The sequence below is a fragment of the Conger conger genome, chromosome 12, assembly GCF_963514075.1.
Source record: "Conger conger chromosome 12, fConCon1.1, whole genome shotgun sequence".
NCBI lineage: Eukaryota > Metazoa > Chordata > Actinopteri > Anguilliformes > Congridae > Conger > Conger conger.
In genome coordinates this window covers 7383299-7411289 of record NC_083771.1, presented here as the reverse complement: position 1 = coordinate 7411289, position 27991 = coordinate 7383299, and the positions used below count along the sequence as shown (strand labels likewise).

The following is a 27991-nucleotide window of genomic DNA, read 5'->3' as shown; positions in this document are numbered from 1 at the left end:
AGTCGATGGAGAAAACCTACTCAAAGGAGACGCTCTCCTTGTGCGTTTTTTAGGATACACGAAACGCACGAATAACACCGTGGGACATCGTCTGGCATGGAATTAATCTCATTTGCTAACATTGTTTTCCACGCACATTTTTCTATTTCCTCCAGAAACGTGTGCGTCACCCTTATCCTTTGCGCATCTAGCAGTTAAACGGATCATATGCTTTACCACAGCTTTCCAGTTTTTTTCCTCCTCCGGACTTGTTTCTGGTCCAGTTAGATATTTTTACTCTGGCTAGCCCGCGGAACGGATGAAACATGGTTTTTCGTCTTTGGTAGTCGACGCCTGCCTTTGCTTCTGTTGCCCGACCACTTAAAAGTTAGTGTGGGTCTGGATCTAAAAGAACACGGGCTTTTTGCAGAGAAGTGCATGTTCTATAACGTTTTTCTTGGAACTTGCCACCCATTGCACTCGACAGCGAAGTTTTAACGGATTGGGGATTATATCTATAAGTATTGAAAAGAATGCAAGGGTATTCCGGCGCGTACGCTGTCACAACCACACTGGAGTGTTAGTCAAACTGAAGAAAACTATATATTAGCTACAAGTAAGAGTTTGGCAAAAGGGCGTAGTTGCTTTCTAGTCCACCGCCAGGAGTTCCTCTTGGATTTACAATGGTTTTGGGGCATATTTTCAGCGTCCTGGTTTTATTAGGTGAGTGACGCGGCATTAATAATAAAATATATAATATATAATGTTGGTAAAAAGGGATTGTATACTTGTGAAAATCTGTTAATTAATATTTTATATTGAGTTCTGTGTGATTTGTATTAAAACAAGTGACTGCGCAGCGAAATAAATTGCGATTTCTAACTGGTGATGAAATGACAAACACATTCACCTTGTTAGTGTGACTCTCGCTTTAAAACCTTCGAATGAACGGGTCCGTTTCACTCCTCACGAGGACGGAATATTAAGATTTTTGTACGAACAGAAGCACGAAAAACTCAGCGAACGCTACTCGGATGTCGCAGGAAATGCCATCGCATTGTATAAAGGACGTTGCGCAAACGAAGACAGATGTGATTATTTAGACTTGGAAATGCAAACATTTAAGCGAGGTGTTCTGAAAAGTCACAACAATACATAATTTAACGTGACACGATTGAAATACAGGGACTTACACTGAACTGCGCGCAATGAGGACACGCCAGGTCTTAAATGCTTTGGACAGACCCTGGGGAATAAATTAATGAACGCGCGCGCAGAACCACACACACACACACACACACAGAGGAAACCCTTACACCTACTGTATTTCAGGATCTAGAATCTCAAAAGCAGAATTAATCCATACAGCACGCAACTGCGTATCACAACAAACATGTTCTATGCACATTAAACCCACATTGATTTATCCTGCATATATTGTGATATAAACAGGATAAATAGCCTGTAGATGGCGCTTTCGTTTGTCTGGCTAACTTTCCGGTCAATGGGAAATACAGTTTCTACTATTTTGTGAAATAAAGAGAAAATGTCAACGACTACAATATCTAATTTAGGAATTACAAAATAATTATTAACCGTTGTGTGGTTTATCTTTTGTCGCAAGCGAGACAATTTACCCACAGCGTTTCTTTCTGCGCCCTTCTGGATTACTCGGTGATTGCTTTCAGATGGACAGCGAACAGGTGGTTTATTGTGTAGATATGCAATCTAAAAGCAGGAACAAAAAAACCTGGGGATGCTTTAAAGAGTCAACTCGCAAGCTTTGTTCCGCTTGGAACGTCGGGTTTAATCTCCGTAGTATCATCTTTTAAATTGTCATTAATCATGCACAGTAGGCTGTAACGGCACACTTGTTTTGAACAACATAAGTAATATTACGAAAATGTCAATCTATCACTTTTGCATGTCTTTATTATATGATTTATGTCTGTCCTTTTTACACGCTGCGTAAACGTTGCAAACGTTCCTCCACACTGAGTGAATGAGTGAATTATCTATGTGCTGGATTTGATAAAGCACATTTTACTCTGCTATACACATCTGATCCGATCTGGACACATAAACTGTGTCAGGGTTGAATTAACACTTAAAATTTTACTGTGCAGGAAACCTGCATAAAATGAGTAATGATTACTTCTAAATATCTTCAGATGCTAAAAACGCCCTCTTTGTCTCCCCTCCTCCCCAGGGAAGGTGGTGTCGTCCTCGGGGGGCTCTCCGTTCCTCTCGGCCATGGGGACGCAGGGCTGGAGGGGGCCGGTGGACTGTGTGAAGGCCAGTGACCTCTGCAATCAGAGCCCCCAGTGCAGCTCCAGGTACCGCATCATGCGCCAGTGCCTGGTGGGCAAGGAGAGGGCGGCCATGTTGGCTAACCAGGACTGCCAGGCGGCCCTGGAGGTGCTGCAGCACAGCCTGCTGTACGACTGCCGCTGCCGGAGAGGCATGAGGAAGGAGCTCCAGTGTCTGCAGAACTACTGGAGCATCCACCTGGGGCTGGCTGAAGGTAGGGAGACGTGGGAATTGTAGTCACTGTTTAGACGTGAGAGTTGTAGTTCTCAGGGCAGAAGTGGGGGTGATTGGGTCTGTCAGGTGTCCAATCGAAAAGAGGAGGAGGTGGATCATTTGTCTACACGTGGAGAACATATTTATTTCCCACATGCAGAATCTAGTTTCAATCCTGTCCGGATCTTCCTCAGAGCTGAGGTAGATGTCATCTCTGGCCTGATCTGTTTATATGGGAGAAGTGGGGTGCTGTCAGATTATCAGGCAGGTCATTTTCCAGGACAATCCCCCCTGGAGCAATATGCGGTTAAGGGCCTTGCTCAGGGGCCCAACAGCAGTGCAGACCTTATTGTGGCCACACCGGGTATTGAACGACCAACCTTGTGGGCCCCAGTCATGTGCCTTAGCCTCTACGTTGCAGATTTATTCACTTCATTTACTCAAATTCCTGGAATGAAAGATTCCGATTAACCAAACCCATGCCACCTGACTGAAGGACCACTGAGATAGTTTGATAGATCATTGCATTTATATAGCTCTCTTCTAGACACTCAAAGCACTTTACAGTGATGAGGGGAAACTTGCTTCAACCACCACCAATGTGGCAATTGGCAATTGGCAATTATTAGTGCTTTTGCAGAGCTGGCACAAAAAAAGTTCAGTAAGCCAATTATGGTGCATGTGATGTCCCTGGCTCATTAAGGGAAGTCTGTGCGCTCGATAGACTCGCATGGTGTTCTGTAAACTTGGAAACACGGTGGAAATATTTTTTAATCAGCTCGGTAGGACGCATAATCTGGCAGCGTGATTGCGCGCGTTTCCGCGCAAACGTGAGCTCATTACTCTGTGTTTGAGAAGAAACGTGTACCGCTTGCCTTGATATCGTTATACAGCACAATTTAAGGAAACATGGTGGCTGTATCTGGACCAAGGCCTGAGGGCTGAATCCATTCTGGACCGTCTAAAGCAGTAGTCTAACTGAAATGTGCATAAAAAGGTACAAATTCTTGAAGCTAGGGTGGTACCCTATAGTTACATGAAATTGTATCCCCAGCCAGTAATTCATTTATACATGTTTTGCATGGAAAATCTGATCTTTCAAGAACAAAATTGTCACATTATATCTGAGAGTGTATGGAGGGCCGTGAGTATGCTGGTTTTTATTCCAGCCTCAGATCTTGATGATATACTTATTTCAATAATTTGCTCAATTAGGGCTGTAGATTTGCACATAATGTTTACTTATTTATTTCTAGAAAGTGAAATGTGTTATGTGAACGGTGGCTTATATTCTGTGCTTTAATGCAGTGATATGCATATGACTGAATGCGTAAAAGGGTTGAATTAAGGCATCATTCATTGGTTGGAATGAAAACCTGCATACACATAGCCCTCCGTATCATTGAGTGTGAGACTGACTGTGTGTGTTCATACAGGTGTAAAAATAATTGTACCCAGAACTTGAAGAAGGCTTGAGCCCCTGTTGAGTGGAGCTCATCTAATCAGTGATGGCTGCCTTCTACACTTTACTTTGACGCTGTTCGTTTCTCGGTTGTAATTAACACCAGTAATTCACTGTTAACTGAATCTTTTCAATTACTCGAGACAACGGTGATTACACAGGCCCTTGTGGAAAAAAACGTGAAATTTAACATGTGTAGAAAGGCATATTTCCTCTTTGGAGATCCGTTTCCCTCCTCCCCTACCGTGCTCTGAGCTGTCTATAGAGACACCGTTACTTATATACACTATTTTTTTTCACTAAAGAGAGCAATAAATCTCAACCTCCATGGCATGCATTTCCACTAATAGTCCTAGTTGACAGACATTAGTATCCTATGGGTTCCTCCAGACAGATGTTATTTAACTCTGGATTGTCCTGAATGCAATAAAAACATATTTCGCTGCCAGGAATGACATCACAATCACAGGTGATGGGAGAATGGTGGCCCGGCGGGAGATGGGTGTTAGAGCAGGAAGTGATGCGTGGGGGCAGGAAGTGAGGCATGTGGTCCTGTGGTGTGGTGAACACCATGGCCATATTCCCAGCATCCTTTAGCCCAGAGTCGTCTCGGCTTCTGGACACATTAGTACAAGCAGGACGTTGACGTTGTCGATCGCAGCGGGTAACACAACACAATGTACTGGCTGCTCCGGACTTCAGTTTCCATCAGCTACGGTTGAACAGACACGGTCTGGCAAACTCACCGCTGGAGTGGTGTTATGGAAATGTGATCCCAAACTGAAGTACGCACACACACAGACACACTTGCGCACACGGACATACACACACACACACACACACACACACAGACATACACAAACACACACACACACACATCCATGCATACACACACACACACCCACACAGACATACACAACCACACCCCCCCCCCACACACACACACACAGACATACACACACACACATAGACACAGACATAAACGTAACAACACACACACTCACACAGACATACACAACCACATATACACACACCCACACACCCACACAGACATACACAAACACACACACACACACACCCACACAGACATACACAAACACACACACACACACACACACACACACACATCCACACAGACATACACAAACACACACACACAGTACCGGAGATACTGGCATAGAGAAGTGGCTGTGCATTCCTGCAGTTTATCTGGCTCCTCTGAAAGCAAACGGAATGAAAAACCTCTCCCCCGGCCACAATCTCAGCAAGCAGATTCATGTTTCCCCCCAGGCCCATCAATCACAAATCAGCCAATGAGGCTCTGCCCGTGCGCGTCTGAGCCAAGGAGCCCACCCGGGCCCAGGAACACTGCCTTTTCGCCCAATCCTGCGAGTGTTGCCTTTACTTCCAAACTGAAAGCTGTCCCAAGTTACGCTGAGCTCGTAACTGAATAAACAACAGCCTGTATCCTGGATTTGGATTCGCTTTACATCAAAAAGAGGGATCTTTGGCTTGGCCTTCATAGAGGAACCCTTTCCAGTCCTTTATGGGTCCCTCTGTCATAGGTGTGAAGTGTGAAAGCTCCAAGATAGAGAATGATTTTGCCTGACAAAGAACCCTTGAACTCGATGGGGTTCCTCTATGCAATCACAGGGTTCCTTTTCCCTGTGGAAAGAACAGGCTCCTGCTTGACACCTGCTCACTCACTCACATATTTTTATTTTGAATGAATGAAATAAACATGACTTTTTTGGGGTCACACTTTACAATAAGGGTACATGAATGTTGTAACTAATGTTGTTGTTAACATGTATTTATTGATGTACAAATGCATGAAGCATAAAATGTACTTTTTAAAATTAGTTTAGGTATTTGCGAAATACTAACTAATGTTAGTTACATGAATATGTCTACAATAACAAAGCATAGAATAAACATGCGATTGGTAAACCAAACCAACAAATGCATTAACTGTTTATTTCATTCCAGTATGAATTGCCATTAACAAATGTCACTGTAGTAATGTAATGATTTACAAATACAAAAAAAACTGTATAAATTAACTTGTCAGTCATTAGTTTAACAACTCAATTAGCTAATGCCAATTAATGTTTTCCCCCCGGGCGCATACAGGGCAGGTTACATAACACGGGGCGGGGGTGGTGAGTGAGTCCCGTCTCTCAAACGTGTTTTCTGTGTGCTTCACACCTGGCTCCGACGGCAGCGTCCGTTCAGCGTTAGCGACTGTGGTATGGGCCCTGCGGCTCCGAGCGCTAACGATGACCTCCTGTCTCTCAAACGACAGCTTTCTTTATGGCTAAGTCTGGCTCCGACGGTAGCTTCCGTTCAGCGTTTTAGCGGCCGTGGAATAGGCCCCCGAGGCCCGCGCTCTAATGAGCTAACGATGCTAACACAACGATCGGCACTCTCGCCCCGCTGTTGTTAGAGCACTGCTGTGTGCAGCCATGTTCATCACCAGAAACATTGCTCCCACTGAGTGCTTCCCGGCAGCGAACAGCGCTGGGCACTGTGGCTGGAATGACCCTAAGGAGTCCTCCTGAGCCATTAACGCTAATGAGCAACGTACACTTAATGCTCACCACTCAGTAAGGGCTACATTATAACTGAAAGAAGAGAACAGTGTGTTCTCTTTGGGTAGGTGCTGTAAAATCCAACTATTCCAGCTTGACTTGAAAATTGAGCTGGTCAATCTGGTCATAAAGCTGGTCTAGCTGGGTATGAGCCAGTCAACCAGCTAGTGCTGATAGCTTGTCTTTCTACCAGCTGTTTCAAAACATAGCTTGAGCTGGACAAACAAAGTTGATCTGAACTGGTGAACCAGCTACCAGCAGTTTTTTTCAACTGGGTTGAGACATCAACAGTAAGCAGTACTCTCTAGTTTTCTAGCTGGTTTCCACCTGGCAGAGCGTCGCTGTTTTCAGAAAAGCCAGTGAAATGCAGCTCTGAGGAGCTAAATGGAGAGATTTAAAATGAAGCAGAACCAATTCCACTGATTTGAGAGGAGGAGCAGGCCAACTCTTCAAATTCCAGTATTTACTGTACATTCACCTACTTTTTTTCTTTAATTTATTTCACAGGGAATTACATCGTCCAAGTCTACTTCCATTGCTTGAATACATTTTTTGTTTTGTTTGCATAATACTGCAGCAATTCACTGAACACTTGCAGCCCACTGAAGCAGTTGAGGTTAAGAAGACTCATCTTAATCCAGAACTGGGTCAACTACTGTGTCTTATTGGTTTTGGATTCAAATACTTTTCTGTACTTTACTGAGCTTGGCTGGTGTATTGGAACCTATAAAATGTCTGAATCCCACCTTCTGGTCCTCTTTGTAGGCTCAATTGCTCCAGGCAAGATCAATCAAGCACAGAAACGTATTTGAATCCAAAAAAATCCGTTTGAATTCTGCTGCAGCCACAATATGATCCGCACAGCTCATGGGACGTTGATCAAGGCCCTTAATCCCACATTGCTCCCGGGGGGGTTGTCCCTTGCATAGTCTAATCAACCGTTTGTCATTTTGGATAAAAATGACATACATTTTTTATTTTATTTTTATGCCGCCTGTTGTCCTTGGGTACGAAGCCCAGGCCTGCTCGATGGGAATCTGATTCTTCACTCAGGGTGTCCTGTAGCGTACTGGTTAAGGTACATGACTGGGACCTGCAAGATGGGTGGTTCGACCCCTTCTGTAGCCACAATACGATCCGCACAGCCGTTGGCCCTTAACCCTGCTCTGCTCCAGTGTAGGATTGTCTCCTGCTCAGTCGCTTTGTATATAAGCATTCGCTTTTTTGGTAACGTCACGCCGATCTTGTGGCTTCTCTTCCACCGGAGGGCCTCGTTGTTTGCCCTGTGATTCATGGTTGGCTTCTCTTTTACCCAAGAAGACACGCCTAAAGAGGAGCGGCAAGCAATGTTCTACAAAACGATCGCCCACAGTCTCCAATCGCAGACCGCAGTTTATTATTGCTTTAGAGGAATAATCGTATGAGGGTCAGCCATCCAGACAGGATGGAGCGTGGCAGGTGCGATGGATGTGCGGGATTTCAGAAAAGCTTATTATGCGCTGTCAGGTTATATGAATGGGCACAATTTAAAATGTAATAAAAAAGCAACCCAAACTGCCGCTATTCACCACGAGTGAAAATGTCATTTGTTTTACTGTGACATTATCCTCACTCGGTGGAATGTTCACTCTTACGTGAAGCAAAGAATACACAAACATGCACGTGTGTGCCCTGCTAAAAAAAAAACAGCTCAAACTAGGTTTTGAAATGGCTGGTAGCTGGTAATTTCAAGCTGCTCATGGCTGGATTTTACAGCGGAGTGTGTGAGTGTGTGTGTGTGTTTAGGGAAAGGTAATTAGGCACCTGGCTGCACTTTGAGGCTAATCACTGACTCTGAAAGCCACTGTGTGAGCAGAGCTGGCAAATAAACCTGCTCTTTGGAGAACCTGCTGAAATGTCAGCCAACAGCACCCGGAAACCAGTCAAAGTCAAGCTTGGTATAAACCCCTATGGTAGCAATCATCAAATCTGGCAGACTCCAATACGGCCCTGGTTTTATTTTCTCCCGAGTAGTTAGCTGAACAATTAGTGCGACTGTCTTCACCCCTGAATACCAGATAATGGGAGGGCGGGAAACCAGCAGTCCTCAGACATGGAAGAGTGTGATTTGAGGATCACTGCTCTAAAAACCCTGCAGAAATGACCACCCAGCTCACAGAGCAAGGTGACGGGGGGATACCTGGGCTGACGACAACCCGCCTCAGCTGAGATCACCTGAGCTTGCCTGTAGGTGGTGCTACAGTCCTCCATGCCGTGAGATCACCTGAGCTTGCCTGTAGGTGGTGCTACAGTCCTCCATGCCGTGAGATCACCTGCGCTTGCCTGTAGGTGGTGCTACAGTCCTCCATGCCGTGAGATCACCTGCGCTTGCCTGTAGGTGGTGCTACAGTCCTACATGCCGTCCATCCCAGTCCTGCCAAAAGCCAAGTTTGGCCGGCTCTCGTGGAGCGGCACAATTGGCTCGCTGCTCCAGAGGGAGGGACTTGGTGGGTTAGTAGATCGCTGCACAATAAAGCACCTTGGGCACCTCAGAATCACAGTCACGAGCACAAGACGAGATGGCTTGAAGAAGGCGGGTCGCTCTCCTTCGGGCCGCCGAGGGACGGGGTGTATCTAATACTAGCTCTAATTGAATCAGACGGGGTTCAATTGGCTACCAAATTTGGAGAAAAAGAAAAAGAAAAAAAAAAAAGAAGATAAAAATCTCAAATTTGCTCTTTTCTGCTGACACACTAATGCAGAAAAATTATTTTATATCTTTGAAATATATTTATATATATTAAAAAAAAAAATCTATGGTGGCTCAGATGTTTGCGCCATACTGTAAATCAAAGTAAAGTGTCATTAAAGGGCCGCACTCTGATAAACTCTGATGTAGTACCATTAGCTCAAATGGAGCATAAGCAATCCCTGTCAAAATATAAACTGTTATGGTTCATGATGAACTGAGAGTTGTACTGTGTATCCGGTATCAGGGGAGTAACATATCATCTTTATGAGCTGTCATGGATAAGGGCTCTTCCTTCCGAACATACAGAGGTTTGAAGATTTAAAGCTTCTCTGTCTTTGTGATCATCCAGGTAAACTGTCGGTAAGTTCAGTTTGCCTTCAAATCTCTTTATGACTAATGCAACCACCTACATGAGTTATGGCAGCAACATTGCTACTGATACACCAAAGTGAGACATCAAAAAAAGAATATATCCACTAAAGACCCGAAAATTCACTCTATTTTAAACTTTAATCTTCAGACACTTCCAACAGAATATTCCCCACAGTTTCTATAGTGAAAGTGCTAGTGAAAATTTTTCATTTTCAAATTTTTTTTGCATTCTTTTCTCATTTAATACAAACTTTTTCATTCTTGATTATATTGTCAGCTTAACAGTTTGAGTGAAAAGTTTAATCTTTGAAAAAAATTACATTAATTTCTGAATTTCTTAGTATTTAGTAAGTCCGGCTTTTGCTTTAATGGCGATGTGCACTCGAGCTGGCATGGACTGAAATTTATGCAAAACCTGATGATTCATGTTATCCCGGCATTATTTGACAATGTTTTAAAGAGCATCTTGTGATGTTACTGGATGCTTAGCTTTTGTTAGTCCCCTTAAGTACCCCCATAAATGTTCATTGGTGTTGAGGTCAGGTGGTTGTGAATTGTACAGCACTCCTTGCTCTTATTTGGTCGAGTAGTTCTTGCAAAGCTTTGAAGTAACATTATTTTGTTTTCATTTTTTCAAAATCCTAAAACTTTCTGTTTATTTGTGAAAAAACCTCCCAGAACTTCATTGTTTTCTCAGACTTTTGGACCCCACTGTACTTATGTAATTGTTGAGCAAGAGAATCATTCAAAATAATTAATTATCCCATCCCTGGAGTGCAGGTTTCTGCTTGCCCGGCTAAAAAACCCTCCTCATTAGCTCCACCCTGAAGGCATGTATCAAAAGGCTGAGAGAAAATTGATCCAGAAGTTTCATTCGGTGTTGGCTCTTTCCCCCGGCGATCTCCCTTCCCTTCGCCCTAATTGCCCTGTTTACATTGACATGAATACAAGGCAGTGAGCGATGCCCAAACACAGGCGTAGGAGGCAGTTTGCTCTGAAGCAAGACACGCTGTACTGCCACCAAATTACAGAAGTTGAAGTAGTTTAAGCATCATTTGATAGAGCTGTCAAAGAATGTTTATTTTAATGATTCCTCCCCCAAAAGCAGCAGAGTACAAAGACAGATATTTTCTTTTGCTTGTCTTCATACCAAATCGCATTTAGCACAGCAGTTGGTTAAGTGACATCGCAGCACGACAGACAAGCCTTTAGTGCCAGCTCAGTAAGAACAGGAAATTAGTTCAATCTTCAATGCCCTGGCTAGTGGATAAGGTGCATGACTGGGACCCTGGTGGTTCAAGCCCCAGTGCTAGCCACAATGAGATCAGTACAGCTGTAGGCCCCTTGACCAAGGCCCTTAACCCCACATTGTTCCAGGTGGGATTGTCCCCTGCGTAGTCTAATTAACTGTAAGTCACTGGATAAAATTGTCAACTAAATAACTATTATTATTTATTATATTTAGAAATTATTCTCTCTCCTCAGCCCAGTCTGATCAAAAAAAAGTAAATGAATGATTTATTTTATTAAGTATTTATAAAGGAAGTTAGAAATGCTTATAAATTCTTTAGTCACTCTTTATAGATTACTAAACTAAGTTCATGCTGTGTGGTTATCCCTCTGTCAGTTATCTCTGGAAAGGTATGAAGGTATGAATATTCACTTTTATTCAGTGAATAACATCCCAGCATGCACCAGGTCAGGTATTAGCCTGCAGGACCGTCTTTGACTGCCACCGACCGCACACCACTCCACTCCACTCTACCCTTTTCCGTAGTGTTTTTCTTCTGTTGGTGGACAACGCGTGAATTCGTACGTGTGTGCAGGCTTACGTATGTACTATACATACAGTGCAGTTTGTAGGTATTTAGGCAGTGGTACAATTTCTGTTCTTTTGGCTCTGTACTCCAGCACATTGGATTTGTGTCGAATAATAATTACAGTTTTTTACAATCACTTTGACACTAATTTCTGAACCTTGAGGTCATTTTTTAAAACTGTAGACACAAAACTCAAAACGGATAATCAAAATGCTGGGTCGCTCCCAGTCTCATTCTGGACAAATCTTTAATCACAGTCAATTCCATCGTGACCACCCTGACAAGCTCAAAGGACCGCCAGGAGTCGGTCGTTAAGGGGGGGGGTCCTGTCACCTTTCACGTTTGTCACGTCATGTTTCATGTTTAGTCATTGTCTTAGTTACGTTATTGTCATGTCACGTATTTTGTTAGTCTAGTCTCGCCATGTTTTTATGTTTTATTTCTTGTTACATTTAATTTTCATGTCATGTTACGTTTCATGTTTAGTTATTACGATTTAATTGTTATGTTGTTCTGTTCATTGTTTAGCATACACTTTTTTGTGTCTTTCTGCAAACCTTTCTCTCCCTTTCTGTCACTCACGCTTCCCTAATTGTTTCAATTTCCCTTGTCTTCTTACTAATCTACTAACTTTAGATATAGAATACTAACATTCTAACCATGTGTTCATGTTTTCCTTACATGTCTTGTGCATGTCATTTACGAATTTACTAACGCTAGGGCAGGATAGGTTTATTACTAACAATTACTAATTATCTTGTTAACTTGTCAATCCTCCACACCTGATTTCCATTCTCGTGCTGCTCTCAAGCTAATTGTCTGCACCTGTCTACACCTGCATATAAGCTCAGTTTCATGTCAAATTGTTGCCCCCTGTTCGGTAGTGCACCTCTTTAGCGGTTTTGTCAAGCAATTGTCCGCCCGTTACGATCCAAGCCTGTTTATTGACCAGAGATTATTGACTTCTGTTTTGTTGACCATTGCCTGCCTGTACCACGACTTTGCCTGCTGTCTTTGTGCTTTTGCCCCACGGACCGGACTTCAGTCTTGACTCTTGCGCTGTCATCGACCCCGAGCGTGCCTACCGTCTGCCTGTACTTCTGCCCCGCTGACTTTTTGCACGGTGTGCCGATTACGAGACTGCCTTCTCCCTCGGTACTGTACTTTGGTTTTGGCCGGATTTCACGTGTATGAACTTTGCTTGTTTTTCACTACGCTCACTGGACATTCCCTGAATAAAGCCCTGACAGGACTTTATTACGTCCCTGTTGTCTGAGTCGTGCATTTTGGGTCCAACCCCCCACGCACCCGTCTCAAAAAGACCATATTTTTTTCATGCTATAGTAAAGTATTGGTATCTTTCGTGTGGGTGATCTAAACAAATGTTCCTAGACTATTTCATGAAAAATTAGGAATTTGAACCAATGAGTTTGGAAATGCAAGATTTATTCGAAGATATGAATGCACAATGCATGTTTTGAACAGGCGAACAGGCTGTGTTACAAGTGCCTACCATTTTGAGTGTTGTGTCGAAAGTTTAGAAAATTGAGTGAGATTAGGGTTGAAGTGATAATATAAGGGTTTTTACATCCATAGCGGGTGATCTAGGTACAGTAGGAATACTTTTTTACTCACTTTTTTAAATATGGTCCCCCCTTTTTAAGAGATCAAAGTAATTGGACAGTTGGCTTCTCAGCTGTTTCTGATTAGTCAGGGGTATTCCATCATTTCTTTAGTACATGTGTAATAAAGCTGGTCCTCATGTTGACAAACACCAATCACACTCCAAACTCAAAAGCCTTCAATCAGGACAAGATACTGAAAGCGTACACCTGCATCAAGGAAGTGATTGAATACAACTGACTAATCAGAAACAGCTGAGAAGCCAACTGTAATTCCTACATGGATCACCCAATATGGATAGAAATGCCCTCAAATTAAAAGCTGACAGCCTGCCCTTTAACCTCATATTCGTCTCAAATCCAATGTGCTGGAGTACAGAGCCAAAAGAACAGAAATTGTACCACTGTCCAAATAATTAAGGACTGCACAGTAGGTACGTACACCCTCATTAAACTGCAGGTCACTGTTCAGTTGCGCCGGACACGCTCACTAAAGCGTAGAAATGTATTTGAATCCAGAACAACGACGTGTTGGACCCAGGCCTGGTGGAGGGGGGTTGGCTGGGGACACCGCGTGGCTGTTCCCCCAGTCCCTGTCCTGTACACCCCCACAGAGTGCCCTTGTGCAAAGGAAGGACGTGCTCGCATCATTCATTCAACCGTTCATTAGAGAATTCATCAGATTATTTATTTGGATGTATAAAACATATAATTAAATAAACGTAAGTATATTATTATTTTATTTTATCTGAATGTGCTGTGGTTGCACATTCACACGCAGGAACAAAACGTGCCAGGAAATAATTTTCACATGTCACTGACTTTATAAGATGTGAACTACGGTATTCACGTGAAAACAAAATGTTGCTTGAAATAGCAGAGGTGGAATTGGGAAGTGGGGTTATTTTTGTCGTTCACATGTTGCCTGTGCACATGTAGTTTTAGGAGTAGTTGTTTTAGTTGAGTTCACATATCTTTGATTTCTCCTTTTACTCTGCAGAGGAGGAGTTTTACGAGACCTCGCCCTACGAGCCTGTCACCGCTCGGCACTCCGACATGTTCCGGCTGGCCTCCATCATCTCAGGTGAGGTGTGTGTGTGTAAGTGTGTGGGGCCTGTGTGTGTGTGTGTGTGTGTGTGTGTGTGGCCTGTATGTTTGTGTTTGTGTGTGTGTGTGTGTGTGTGTGTGTGTGTGGCCTGTGTGTGTTTGTGTGTACGTGTGTGTGTGTGTGTGTGTGTGGCCTGTATGTTTGTGTGTGTGTGTGTGTGTGTGGCCTGTGTGTGTTTGTGTGTACGTGTGTGTGTGTGTGTGTGGCCTGTATGTTTGTGTTTGTGTGTGTGTGTGTGTGTGTGTGGCCTGTGTATGTTTGTGTGTACGTGTGTGTGTGTGTGTGTGTGTGGCCTGTATGTTTGTGTGTGTGTGTGTGTGGCCTGTGTGTGTGTATGTGTATGTGTGTGTGTGGCCTGCGTGTGTGTGTGTGTGTGTGTGTGTGAGTGTGTGTGTGGGTGCATGTGTCCCCTCTCAGGATTGATATTACAGATCACCAGCTGGTCAGTTAACCTTTTTTAAATCTTTCTCATTTGGTGGGACATGAAATAAACATAATACGATGTTTTCAAAAGTCCGGTACAAACTTTGCATACAAAGGTGTTGTGTGGGGTTAGCTTTACCCTCTTTAGCTATGTAGAATGCATAATATACAACCATTTTTATTTTTATCTTCCTTTGTTGCTCTTTCCCATACGGGTGTCAAACTTTCACTTATCTCATGCTCTAAACTATTTCTGAGATTTTTCATATTTATGGATAAGGCTAATAAATTGGGAGACAATAAAAACTCTCAGCATTTTTCTATTACAATAATTTTGTGTCAATTTGACAAAATTTGGCCATAAAATCTTAACATAATATGAGGGTTAACTGATTCAGCTGCATTTTCTGCACCCAGCTTCATTCCTTTGGTATGGTAATTGCTGTGCTGTTGGTAGGCTGCAATGCATCACAATGGAATAAATTACATGCCAAATGAAAGAAGGAAGTCTCAGGCACATATTTTGTATTCATTACATCATCATATCTTATTTCAGTACAGAGTAGACAAGTAGAGGGTGTGCATTTGTGACAACTTGCCCCATCAGTGGTCAGAACACAACCAAGTCATTGTGAATATTTTTTTTAATTTATAGAAAATCCTAAACCAAAAACCAAACTCCATCAATGTACCAGTGAGGCCGGTTCTGGGAGTGCACTCTCAGCTCAAGCTTAATGCCAGTGTGTGGGCAGACTTCAAAAATGAGACACATCTGAGAATGAGAGAAGTCGAACTTCAGGGGAACGACTACAGTCGCAGATATCAGAAGCTTCCTTGTGTTGTGTGCAGAAGTGTGCTTATCTCTGTTTGGCTGTTGATAGCATTCTGTTTTCTGCCATTCTCCTGTCGCCTCTGAAGAGAATAAATAAACTTAAAAATAAAAGACGGCTGTCAGTGCTCGGGAGCCAAGTTCTGCATCGGCGAAGAGTGCCATTAACACGTGCAACTGTCCTTTGGGGAGCCACCCTTTCACACCACGAGTACATGCAACGCACGTTTGAAGCGTGACTTCCAGCTATGCCGGCTTGACCAGCTTGAAAAGTGAGCTGGTCAGACTGGGTCTAACTGGGTATAAGTTGATCAGCCAGCATGGCCTACCTGGTCATAACAGTGGTCTAGCTGGGTATAGCTGGTCAACCAGCTTGTGCTTGTCTGGGCTGGTAGCTGGGTGACCAAAATATAACTTGTGCTGGTCAAACCATATCAAGCTGGGAGTTGGTCTGAACACTGGTCAACCAGCTGTTTCAAAACCTAGCTTGAGCTGTTTCTTTCAGCAGGGATATCTCACACAGATTCACTGGACTGAATAAATGGTCAGATCCATATTTTTGAATAGTGAAAATATTTTTTTTGCTGCGGTTGAAGCCAGATGCGTTCTGAATCTGAGGTGTCTCATGAATATTCACGCACAAGGCACGGCGAAGGATAACACCCGTCCCAAGTGACATTCGACTTCCAACAAGCCGCTTCCTCTGCCCCATGGCACAAGGCTCATCAGTTTTACTCGCAAGCCAGCAGTTACAAATGAAATGTTCCAGTAATGGGAAGTTCTCCTTTATTTTTCCTGCCTCCCTTTGTAGACGAGTATCCTAATGGGGAAATAATAGCTCACATAAATGATTGGATTTCAAAATTTGATTCGTTTTTCTTTTAGCAAATGCTGTAAGTTGCAGCTCAGCCCAGAACAAACGCCTCTGTTAGCTTGTTCTTCAGAGGTATAATGTGAGTGGTGTCACGCTCCTCTAACTGTGAGGAAAGTGCCATGCGTCAGAATAATCTGTCTGAAATGGTGATGCACGAGCCTCAGATGTAGGCTGATGTGAGTGAGTTTTCCTTGTTGATACACAATTGTTTATAATATGGGTTATGCAGGCGCAGAATCCGACCTGTACGATCCCGCCATGTTGGCTGTTTGTTGAGAAAGATGTGATCGATTGACTGTAGACCAGGGGTCTCCAACCCTGGTCCTGGAGAGCTACTGGGTCTGCTGGTTTTTGTTTTCACGTTAAAATCAGCACCTGTTGAGACCCAGGTAACCAGGTGAGGCGAGTTAATTAATCAATGAGAACAGTTGATTACACTTAAGTGCAGGGTAACAACGAAAACCAGCAGACCCTGTAGCTCTCCAGGACCAGGGTTGGAGACCGCTGCTGTAGGCTGACTTTGGTTTCAGTGAGTGGGTATGGCCTAGGCTGCGGTAAGGAGTCCTTACTGCTGGTAGACGTCAGCCCTCTCAAGGCATTATGTTTACGTTTAAAAATTAATGTTCATTTAAAAAAAACATAAACGTAATGGGCATCGGTTTGTGGTTGTCCCTTTACCACAGAAGAGTGACTTCCTGGCTGGTTCGGCGCCTTGTCAAGGCTACATCCCAGCAGACTGTGTGTATGTTACACACAGCCCTGCGAGTCTGCCAGACACCCTGCACATTGTCATTTACTTTTTAAAGACCGTTTTCAATTCCAACCCTGCTGTAAAATCCAGCAATGTTCAAGCTGGTGAAGCTGGGTGTTAGCTAGTCAACCAGCATGGCCAAGCTGGTCATAAAGCTAGTCTAGCTGGGTATGAATGATTGCCAGACAGGGTGGTTTGAGTATCTGAGAAACTGCTGATCTCCTTGGATTTTCACGCATTAGAACTCTCTCTGCAGAGTTCTGCAGGCAGAATGGGCGTTGTTGATGAGAGAGATCAGAATGGTCGAAGTCAAAACCTGCTCGAAGCAGACAGGAAGGTGACAGTAATACAAATAACCACGCATTACAACAGTGGTACGCAGAAGAGCCTCTCTTAACACACAACATGTCAAAGCTCTAAGTGGATAGGCTGCAGTAGCAGAAGACTTAATAAGTCTAATAAAGACCGAATAAAGTATTCACTGAGTGTATATGACCTTGTGATATCATGGCTTCTATATGTGCAGGGCTGTGTGTGCAGTTTTTGGCAGCGATGGGCAGCTAACGTTCTGACGCTTCCCCCCGCCCCCCGTTCCGTGTGGCAGGCATGGACCCAGGGAAGGGGGGCCACTGTTCGGACACAGGCCGCCCCTGCAACCCCTGCCTGGACGCGGCGAAGGCCTGCAACCTCAACGACACCTGCAAGAAGCTTCGCTCCGCCTACATCGCCACCTGTAACCGCGCCAGCCCCCCGCAGGCCCCGCCCTCCGAGCACTGCAGTCGCCGGCGGTGCCACAAGGCCCTACGGCAGTTCTTCGAGCGCGTGCCGACCGAGCTCAGCTACCGCCTGCTCTTCTGCTCCTGCCGCGACGCCGCCTGCGCCGAGAGGAGACGCCAGACCATCGTCCCGTCCTGCGCCTTCCAGGACCGGACCCGCCCCAACTGTCTGGAGCTCCGCCGGGGCTGCCGCTCCGAGCCCCTCTGCAGGTACCGCCCCGGGGCTGAGAGGGGGCGGGGTTAACACAGGGCCCGGTACTGGTGGAGTCTGCAGTTTTAACTCCAGTCCTGGAGGGCCGCAGTGTCTGAAGGTTTAACTCTTGGAGACACTTGGGTGAGGCAGGGTCCCCGGTGTTATTTTATGTTATTAGGCAGCCTGTAGTCTAGTGGCTAAGGTTGGTGTGGCCACAACAAGATCTGCACAGCTGGTGGGCCCTTGAGTAAGGCCCTTAACCCCACATTGCTCCCTGGGTGCTGCACTGTGGCTGCCCACTGCTCCTCAGTAACTAGGATAGGTCAAATGCAGAGGACAAACTAGAGGGGTTCAATAAAGTGTATCTTCTTCTTCGCTCTTTCTGTGTGTGTGTCTTCAGGTCCAGGCTTGCAGATTTCCACATGAACTGCCAGTCCACACCCTACTCCATCACCAACTGCCCGAACGACAACTACCAGGCCTGCCTCGTGTCCTACGTAGGCCTCATCGGTACGTGATTCTTTTGTCAAAGAAGTTATATAAATAAGATTTTAAGTCTAAATATAAGACTAAGTTAAGAGTGACTCATCTTTTGTTGTTTTGCAGCACAGTGTGTTTAAGCAGTGACCATAGTATAGTACAGTATAGTTCTGAGCAACTTGGAGTGTTTTCTTTTGATTTCATCCTCCAGACGTGCTGTCATTTGTTTGAATGAGGGCAGCTCACTTATGTGTGAATGCATTTTAAAGGTACAATAGGTAAGGATTTTTGTGTTAAAACACCTTCCTATCATTGAAAAATACTCACTGACATGTTGACTCACCCTCTGCCTGTGTTTATAGTCCTTTATAGAAACCAATTCTGGTTTCAAAATATGCAGTTGACGGGCCGGCACTCTGTACCAAAACATTGTTTTGCCGTACACTAATTCATGCTCATTGGTTGAAAATTGGTTCTAATGGCCACAGACAATGGCGTTTCAACGTCATCGCATTCACAGAGAAGGGGTGGGATAAACAGTGTTGTGGTTTGAAGTACAGCATCCTATGCCTTAGAGCAATGACTTACCGTCAGGAAGCACTTTTGGCAGAACTCATGCAGACTGAATCAATCTGAGCTCTATAAATCACTATCTCCTTTATGACAGAACTGCTAAACCGTCATCCTTAAATCGCACAATGTTCAACACGCTCTTTTAATCCCTATTTAAATGTAAGCCCTCTAATATATTCCAGATTCAATATGTGGCTGTCTAACATTGCCATTTCTACGTTTATTCATCCGATTTACTGGTTTAAATTATCATTCAAAATAAAATAAAGTAAATAACCTGGAACTGTTCGCTAACCTCTCCTTGTGTGACCACTCATTCGCTCAAAGAGGAAAGGGAACCTGCTGGAAATATCAGCAGCTATATCAGCTGATATTAGTTACATTTTTTATTATCAGTATCGCTCAGATGAATCCATTATGGCATCCGATAATTATTTCTCTATTCAAATGATTGCTCCATCATCACTACATTAGTGCATCCTCAACTGGTATTGTCCTTGGATGCTGCAAGCTGCAACAAATAGGTACCTTTACCTATTGAGCTGTTAAAGAGTGTCTGCTGTCCAAACATGAATAAATAAAATTTGTTTCTGATTTTTCCCAATTTGGTTGTCAATTGTACCCTGTTTACTTCAATCGCCCATGTTGAGGGAACATAGTTACAACCCTGCCCCCCAGGTGGCCGGAAAAAGATTGGCACGCCTTCTTCAGGCCGTATCGTCTGGAGGTCCGGACCGTGATCCCGAGGAGATCTCCCCCCACCCAATTACGCCGCTCCCTCATGCGCCGGGCAACCTCGCCTTTGGCAGGACCGGGGCAACTGCATTGAACTGATCCAGCAGCTCAGGCTAATGCCACCCCCGGCAGTCGTCTGGCAGTCGGAGGGTTGCCGGTTCGATTCCCGTGTGGAAGTGTCCCGGAGCAGGACACCTAGCCCCTAAATGCTCCTGATGGGCTGTTTGGTGCCTTGCATGGCAGAGCCAGAGCCTCATTGATACCCCACCTCTCCTCCCCTCTATGTGCAGGATCAGAAGTGACCCCCAACTACATGGACGCCAGTTACACCAACATCACCATCACACTGTGGTGCAGCTGCAAGGGCAGCGGGAACCACGAGGAGGAGTGTGAGGCCTTTCTCCGAGACTTCAGCGAGAACACCTGCCTGAGTAAGTGTGAAAACAGACTCACTGCCATGCTGTGAAATCCAGCTATGCCTGCTTGACCAGCTTCAAAATTGAGCTGGGCAAGCTGGGCATAAGCTGGTCTTGCTGGATTTGAGCTGGTCAACCAGCATGGCCAAGCTAGTCATGAAGCTGGTTTAGCTGGGAACTGGTCAACCACCTAAACCATGTCCAGTTGGGAGTTGGTCTGAACTGGTCAACCAGCAATCAGCTGTTTCAAAACCTAGCTTGAGGTTTTTTTTCAGCTGGGTATTACCATTGAAATTTCAGTCAGCTGAAAAGAGAATTTTCATGTTTTAAAGTAAGTACATTTTTGTTTTAACTTGAATAATTCTAAAATATTTTAAATACTTTAAATCTGTTTAAAGCAGTGATCTTTATTCCTGGTCCTGGAGAGCCGCAGGGTGTACAGGTTTTAGTTTTTGCCTTAATAACAGCAACTAATTCAGACACAAGAAACCAGGGGAGGTGAGTTAACTGTGTAATGAACTGCTTTAATTGATCAAATAAGTGCTGAGTCGCAACAGTATCCAGCACACCCTGCGGCTCTCCAGGACTAGGAGTGAGTAATTTGAAAAGGCACGTTTTCAGTGGACTTGATTTCAGTCTCATAAGTTGCTAGTGGAAGGTGTTGCTCTCACCACAAAGAGTCAGACACCTACCCAGGGGTGGTAAGGCTGCTTGGTGACAGGTCGCCTATTCAACCTTTCCTTTCCCACAGGAAATGCCATCCAGGCTTTCGGTCATGGGCCTGACGTTCTACCCAAAGCCTCGACTCTCCCGGCGAGGCCAACGGCAAGGGCCGGCCTCGCTCCTGCAAACACCGGCAACCTTCCCGGGAACCCCAACGACGTCAGCCTCAGCAGTGACCCCTGCGTCTTCTCCACGTGCGCTAACCTGAAGGTAGCCCTGTTCTTTTTAACAGAACGTCTCCACCCACTTTTTCAACCAGGTGTTTGTGCTGTGCTCACACATTTTTCAGTTTACTTAAAGGTACAATAGGTAAGATTTTTATGTTAAAATATTCTCACAAGACCGTTGTAAATCCCTTCCTATCATTGAAAAAGGCTTACTGACATGTTGACTCACCCTCTGCCTGTGTTTATTGTCTTTAGATTCAGGTTATATAACTGTATATAAAAATACCCACCAATCTGTACCAAAACATTGGTGTACACAAGTGAACAATAATTCAAGCTCATTGGTTGAACATTGATTCTAATTGCCATAGTCAATGGTGTGTCAATGTCAGTACGTTTACAGAGAAGAGGGAGGGATTAACAGTGTTGTGGTTTGAAGGTGTTTGTTGCTGCTATTTCTCGCTTGACCGTTACCTTTTGTACCTTTAATGTGGGTAAACCACAAAGTTGTCTTGGTGTTTTCTTGAGTATTCCTTATATTTTTTAGTATTCCTTATATTTAGGTGCACAGGCACCTGTGTGTACGTGCATGTGTGTGTGTGTGTGTGTGTGTAAATGTTGCTCATTTACCTAGCTCATAAATGGAATTTAACGTCAATAGTGATTTGTATGATTAAATAAAATAATCCCAAAGTAAGCCCTGAGCACAGAGTTCGGTTGGAGGAACACAAATATAAAACCTTTAACCTGTAGCAATGGCTAAACAAAGACTTTGTCTGAGTTTCATTTTCTCATGAAAATATCCCACGGTGGGTGGTTTCTTTTTTTTTGTAAGACAAAAAGGTTGTTTAATGCACTAGCAATGCCCTTGACATTCATAGAAAAAAAATCCAATATTACATTTACCGCATCACAAAGCATAAGTATGAATTTGTATTCACCGAAGATGAAAGCGATTTCCGAGCCTCCTGGGTCCGCCCACCCAAGCGGGCCTCTTCAGGAAGGTTCAGAAGGAGCGGAGCTTTCACAGCTGCGGTCCGTCCTGAGCGCGACCGTGGGTCAGACTCACCCGTACGCGGTGTCTGTCTCAGAGGGGTCGCTATGTGGCGGACTGTTCTGAGCGCGGTCGTGGGTCAGAGCGTGTGTGGTCTCTCAGAGGGGTCGCTATGTGGCGGACTGTTCTGAGCACGGTCGTGGGTCAGACTCACCCGTACGCGGTGTCTGTCTCAGAGGGGTCGCTATGTGGCGGACTGTTCTGAGCGCGGTCGTGGGTCAGAGCGTGTGTGGTCTCTCTCAGAGGGGTCGCTATGTGGCGGACTGTTCTGAGCGCGGTCGTGGGTCAGAGCGTGTGTGGTCTCTCAGAGGGGTCGCTATGTGGCGGACTGTTCTGAGCGCGGTCGTGGGTCAGATTGTGTGTGGTCTCTCTCAGAGGGGTCGCTATGTGGCGGACTGTTCTGAGCGCGGTCGTGGGTCAGAGCGTGTGTGGTCTCTCTCAGAGGGGTCGCTATGTGGCGGACTGTTCTGAGCGCGGTCGTGGGTCAGAGCGTGTGTGGTCTCTCTCAGAGGGGTTGCTATGTGGCGGACTGTTCTGAGCGCGGTCGTGGGTCAGATTGTGTGTGGTCTCTCAGAGGGGTCGCTATGTGGCGGACTGTTCTGAGCGCGGTCGTGGGTCAGAGCGTGTGTGGTCTCTCAGAGGGGTCGCTATGTGGCGGACTGTTCTGAGCGCGGTCGCGGGTCAGAGCGTGTGTGGTCTCTCTCAGAGGGGTCGCTATGTGGCGGACTGTTCTGAGCGCGGTCGTGGGTCAGAGCGTGCGTGGTCTCTCTCAGAGGGGTCGATATTTTACATTATATTTCTTTTTTTTCCCCTTAGAAATCTCTACGTTTGTGCCATTCTTTTTTTGCGATTAATTTTCTTTTTTTATTTATGTTCCAAAATACAGAATTCAAATGTACAAATATATTTTCCACCCTATCCCACTCCCCCTTCCCATCTGGCAGTCACATCCCCACCTCCCTTAGGTCAATTTCCTAGTGTAAGTCATATTACATACATATACACATACACAGGGAAATGTAAATAGTAAGTATCATAGTCTTGCTGGATAAGGTTAATATTTCCTTTAAGTAAGTCAAAATTTTGTGTTTGGCTTTTAACCAGGTTTCCATTGTTCTGTTTTTGGCCTTGTGAATTCTTGCCATTGATACCTTTGTGCCGTTCTGAATGGGACATGGAGTGCAGATAATGGGCCTTTTTGTCTTTGTGATTCATGCAGGAGGGTGGCCACAAGTGCAATCGCTCCGACGGGCGTGCCTGTGGCGATAAGGTGAGGAGTGAAAGGCCTCACCGCTGAATCCTGTTCTCACCCGGCGGCCACATTCTGAGCACGCGCACTGCTAACTGTCAGTGTGCAATCCTCTCGCTGCCTGTGAAGGTTTAAATCTCAGTGTGCAATCCCCTCACTGCATGTGAAGGTTTAATCTCAGTGTGCAATCCTCTCACTGCATGTAAAGGTTTAAATCTCAGTGTGCAATCCCCTCACTGCATGTGAAGGTTTAATCTCAGTGTGCAATCCTCTCACTGCATGTAAAGGTTTAAATCTCAGTGTACAATCCCCTCACTGCATGTGAAGGTTTAATCTCAGTGTACAATCCTCTCACTGCCTGTGAAGGTTTAAATCTCAGTGTGCAATCCCCTCACTGCATGTGAAGGTTTAATCTCAGTGTGCAATCCCCTCACTGCATGTAAAGGTTTAAATCTCAGTGTGCAATCCCCTCACTGCATGTAAAGGTTTAAATCTCAGTGTACAATCCCCTCACTGCATGTCAAGGTTTAATCTCAGTGTACAATCCTCTCACTGCCTGTGAAGGTTTAAATCTCAGTGTGCAATCCTCTCACTGCCTGTGAAGGTTTAAATCTCAGTGTGCAATCCCCTCACTGCATGTGAAGGTTTAATCTCAGTGTACAATCCTCTCACTGCCTGTGAAGGTTTAAATCTCAGTGTGCAATCCTCTCACTGCCTGTGAAGGTTTAAATCTCAGTGTGCAATCCCCTCACTGCATGTGAAGGTTTAATCTCAGTGTACAATCCTCTCACTGCCTGTGAAGGTTTAATCTCAGTGTACAATCCTCTCACTGCCTGTGAAGGTTTAAATCTCAGTGTGCAATCCTCTCACTGCCTGTGAAGGTTTAATCTCAGTGTGCAATCCCCTCACTGCATGTGAAGGTTTAAATCTCAGTGTGCAATCCCCTCACTGCATGTGAAGGTTTAATCTCAGTGTGCAATCCTCTCACTGCCTGTGAAGGTTTAATCTCAGTGTACAATCCTCTCACTGCCTGTGAAGGTTTAAATCTCAGTGTACAATCCTCTCACTGCCTGTGATGGTTTAAATCTCAGTGTACAATCTGCCTTGAATTGCTCTCAGTTTTAGCCATCATTGATATTCATCATTGTATCCTTTGATGAGCCTGAGACTATTATATTTAAGAATAATCATAATTTGATAATAATACATTTAACTGATACTGTAGTCTGTAGCCAGTTCACTTGAACTGTCTATGCATGTGCACACATGTAACATATATGCGCTACAGGTATATGCATATTTATGTACCGTGTAGCCAATAATTCATAACAGGCAATAAGCGTGACTGTGTACAGTGAGCTCCTACCCAGTCACAAAAACATAGACTTCTGTCTGTGATATTACCTTTTTATGATTTTTAACAGATAAGCAAAAGAAGTAAAGACCTCACAAAGCCTGGCTCAACTTTAAGCAGAACAATTCCAGTTCCTCCTCAATTGTGTCACCCTCAACATGACTTTCATTTATTTTAGTTCTTAGTCATGTGATAGCACACAACTTTCCTGTGTGTTTTATGTTCAAACTTTAAGAACTGGTGTGCATGACAGCTGTGGTGAAATGAAGCACACGATGCTTTTAAAACACTTGGAAATAATTATTAATTATATTAATTACAGGTATTTAATTGGAATTTATGGGTGGGTGTAGTGAATGAAACCCATAAACTCCATTAATTGTATGACTGGTACACATACAGTGAGGCCATTAAGTATTTGGACAGTGACTATTTTAATTCCTACATGGTCTCCTCCATATGGATGTAAATACAAATGAAAGTGCAGACTGTCAGCTTTAACTTGAGGGTATTGAACAATGTCTGTGCTGACGTGCAGAATGGGAGGGTTCTAATGGGTGTTTCTCTCTCCCCTGAAGAGTGACCTGGGCGGCCATTTTGAGAGCCCCTTCGAGTCGCGGGACTCTAAGATGAAGGACGAGGAGCCGGACCGATCCTCTGGGGTTCACCTGAGCTATGTCCAGGCATGCCTGCTGCACCTGGCCCTCCTGGGGCTCAGGCTGACTCTGTGAAACCTGCTGCGTTTCACTGGCTTGCCAACAAGTGGTGAAAAAAACATATTTCCATCTAAATTAAAAATAAACTCCCTGTGCAGTGGACTCCTGATGCTGGGATATCACTCTTTGTTCTCAAACCCCCATCCCTTCGGCACTGATAAAGACAGCTGAACAACAGCATCAACAACAACCACAAAGTCAATACAAAATGGAAGAACATATCGAGATGGTAGTGAGGACCTCTATTTAGAGAGAGAAAAAGAAGGAATTTCCCGATAGCAGGACATGGACAGAAAGGAATATCCCTGGCTCCTTGTCCGACTGTCAGTTGTAACCCTGGGTGAGAAGGAACTCTCCAGAAAAACTCTGACTTCATCAGGGCAAGCAGGGAACAGGAATTGCCACAGGACACAGGAAATGACACAGACACTGATAGTGACACGCGGAGTGAACACTGTTCTTGGAGAAACACCGTTCCCTTGACACCCCCCAAAAAAGTCAACGACAGCAAACGATCAATTTTGCAGAGAAAATTACTGCCAATTTTCTTGTATTTTCGGAGCAAATCTTTATTCCGCTGGGCCTGTGTATGATATAAACAATTCGAGGTGAACGCTGCGTGACAATTCCTTCATAAAAAGGGAAGGAAATTGGATCAGGAAAGAAGGCGAATCCATTTCAAAACATAAACCGACAGAATTCACACAGGGATGGTGTTCCCGCTTGGGGACAGAGGTGGATTAACTCCATTCCTGTCTGTTAGGGTTGGTGGAAATGTCCCTTTTCAAATGTACAGACCTGACAAATAATGCACTGAAAAGAGATAACAAAGAGGTGTGTGTACAGCCCTGGGGAAGGTGGAGCAAGGATGGCCAAATGGAACCTAACACAGAGTGAAGTCACAGGGCCAATCTGTGGCTGTTATTGAGTCCCCACCCCACCCCCAAAGGAGAAAATGCTCTGTTTGCTGAGAGCAAATACAGTGTGCAATCTCCTACGTGGCCTTACTATATTCTCTCCTCTTTGGCGTGTCCATCTTGCGTACAAATGCTATGCTCATCCCACCTCCCACCTCTCAGAGAGGGAGAAAGATAAGTAATATGAAGGCTTTCAGGGTTCCCAGTCGTACCCAGTGTTGCTTCGATTTAAAACATCTCTTTATGAATCAAAGCAACAGTTTTTTATCTCGTCTTAGCTGTATCAGTATTGCAGCGATACACAGGCCACAGTGCATTTCTGTCCTTATTTTTCTGTTACAAACACAAACAACAAGCCACTACAACATAATTTTGTGTAACCAGGAGCTACCCTGTCATGAAATATTGAGGGTAGATCACTTCCCATACAGTGATGACATTTGGACATGGCAAAAGAAAATGTAAGTCTATTTTTAAGGTACAACACTTTTCAATGTCATGTTTCAACAGGGGGGAAAAAAGTATAGTTTAACACAAACAATGTTTCTTGTGAAGATTCATTAAACAATGTTTTTCATGGATTAAGCCATGGTTAGTGTCTATGTTGGGTACTCGGCAGACCTGGTTCAAATGCATAATTGTTTGTGATTCAAATACTTTTCTGTGCTCGACTGAGCTTGCCTGGTGCAATTGAGCCTAGAGCCAAGAGGACCAGATGGCTGGGTTTGCACTTTTTGAGACTATTTCATGGGACCCAATACACTAGACAAGTTCACTAAAGTGAAGAAAACTATGAATCCAAAACAATTACATATCTGAGCCAGGTCTGGTACCCAGGGCCACAATTGGCAGAACATTCCACTGCTGTGTGTAATATTTCCTTAAAGGCCCACACACATCAGTGTTATCTTCCTGCTTTTATTATCTAAAACGCTCACAAAACGTTTGCAAAGAGCAGTGACGTAGGTTTTTTTCTAACTCCTCCCCCTCCTGTGGTCAGCTCTCTGTGTTAACATTTAGCAATGCGATCATACAATTATGCAAAAGCATGACGTGTGAAATCGCTTCATAAACAGCTTGGAAAAATAGCAGTTAGTTCCTAAAATATGCATACTTCTACCATAATTGCAATTGTTTTATTTGAATCAGTATGGAAAACGAATGGAAAGCTCCAGGATGACATGAAAAGCACAAAAACACAAAAAGCATGCGTGTGGGCCTTTAGTGGAGAGGTCAGGACACAGCATAATGCAATGCAACTGAATGAAGGAAATTTTAACATCCTTTCTGATTATTTTTAAACATAAAGTGAATTGAGCAACGTACCTGTTACACTTGGCAGAATCTCTTTGTCTGATTGTCTTTTGTCCATCTGCATTCTTATCCTTTTATGTGTCAAAATATAGTGGAACAATGACAGCATTGTCTTATTTTATGTTTTGATGCTCTATCTCTCCATCTATTTACCTGTCTATCTGTCTCACTCTCCAAAAAATATGTAAAAGGTATAAATAAATATTGTGATATTATCATGAAGCAGGTGGTCTTAGAAG

General features: G+C 44.3%; 1 protein-coding gene across 1 annotated transcript; it reads left to right on the top strand.

The window, feature by feature from the left end:
- On the top strand, positions 1–27968 carry LOC133142058 (GDNF family receptor alpha-2-like). Its single transcript, XM_061262999.1, has 9 exons — positions 1–702; positions 2189–2503; positions 14101–14184; positions 17690–18071; positions 18455–18564; positions 20133–20273; positions 21010–21191; positions 23422–23472; positions 25384–27968. Exons 1-9 carry the CDS (start codon positions 663–665, stop codon positions 25534–25536), a joined length of 1458 nt encoding a protein of 485 aa, XP_061118983.1. The 5' UTR covers positions 1–662; the 3' UTR covers positions 25537–27968.
- Positions 27969–27991: the final 23 nt, after the last annotated feature.

What these genes read in the sequence shown, in the direction of transcription:
- LOC133142058 (XM_061262999.1), top strand. Translation starts at nt 663, where the DNA reads ATGGTTTTGGGGCATATTTTCAGCGTCCTGGTTTTATTAG. An exon ending in CAGCGTCCTGGTTTTATTAG is followed by an intron (nt 703 to 2,188) that starts GTGAGTGACGCG and finishes CCTCCTCCCCAG; the next exon opens with GGAAGGTGGTGTCGTCCTCG. An exon ending in GGCGTGCCTGTGGCGATAAG is followed by an intron (nt 23,473 to 25,383) that starts GTGAGGAGTGAA and finishes TCTCCCCTGAAG; the next exon opens with AGTGACCTGGGCGGCCATTT.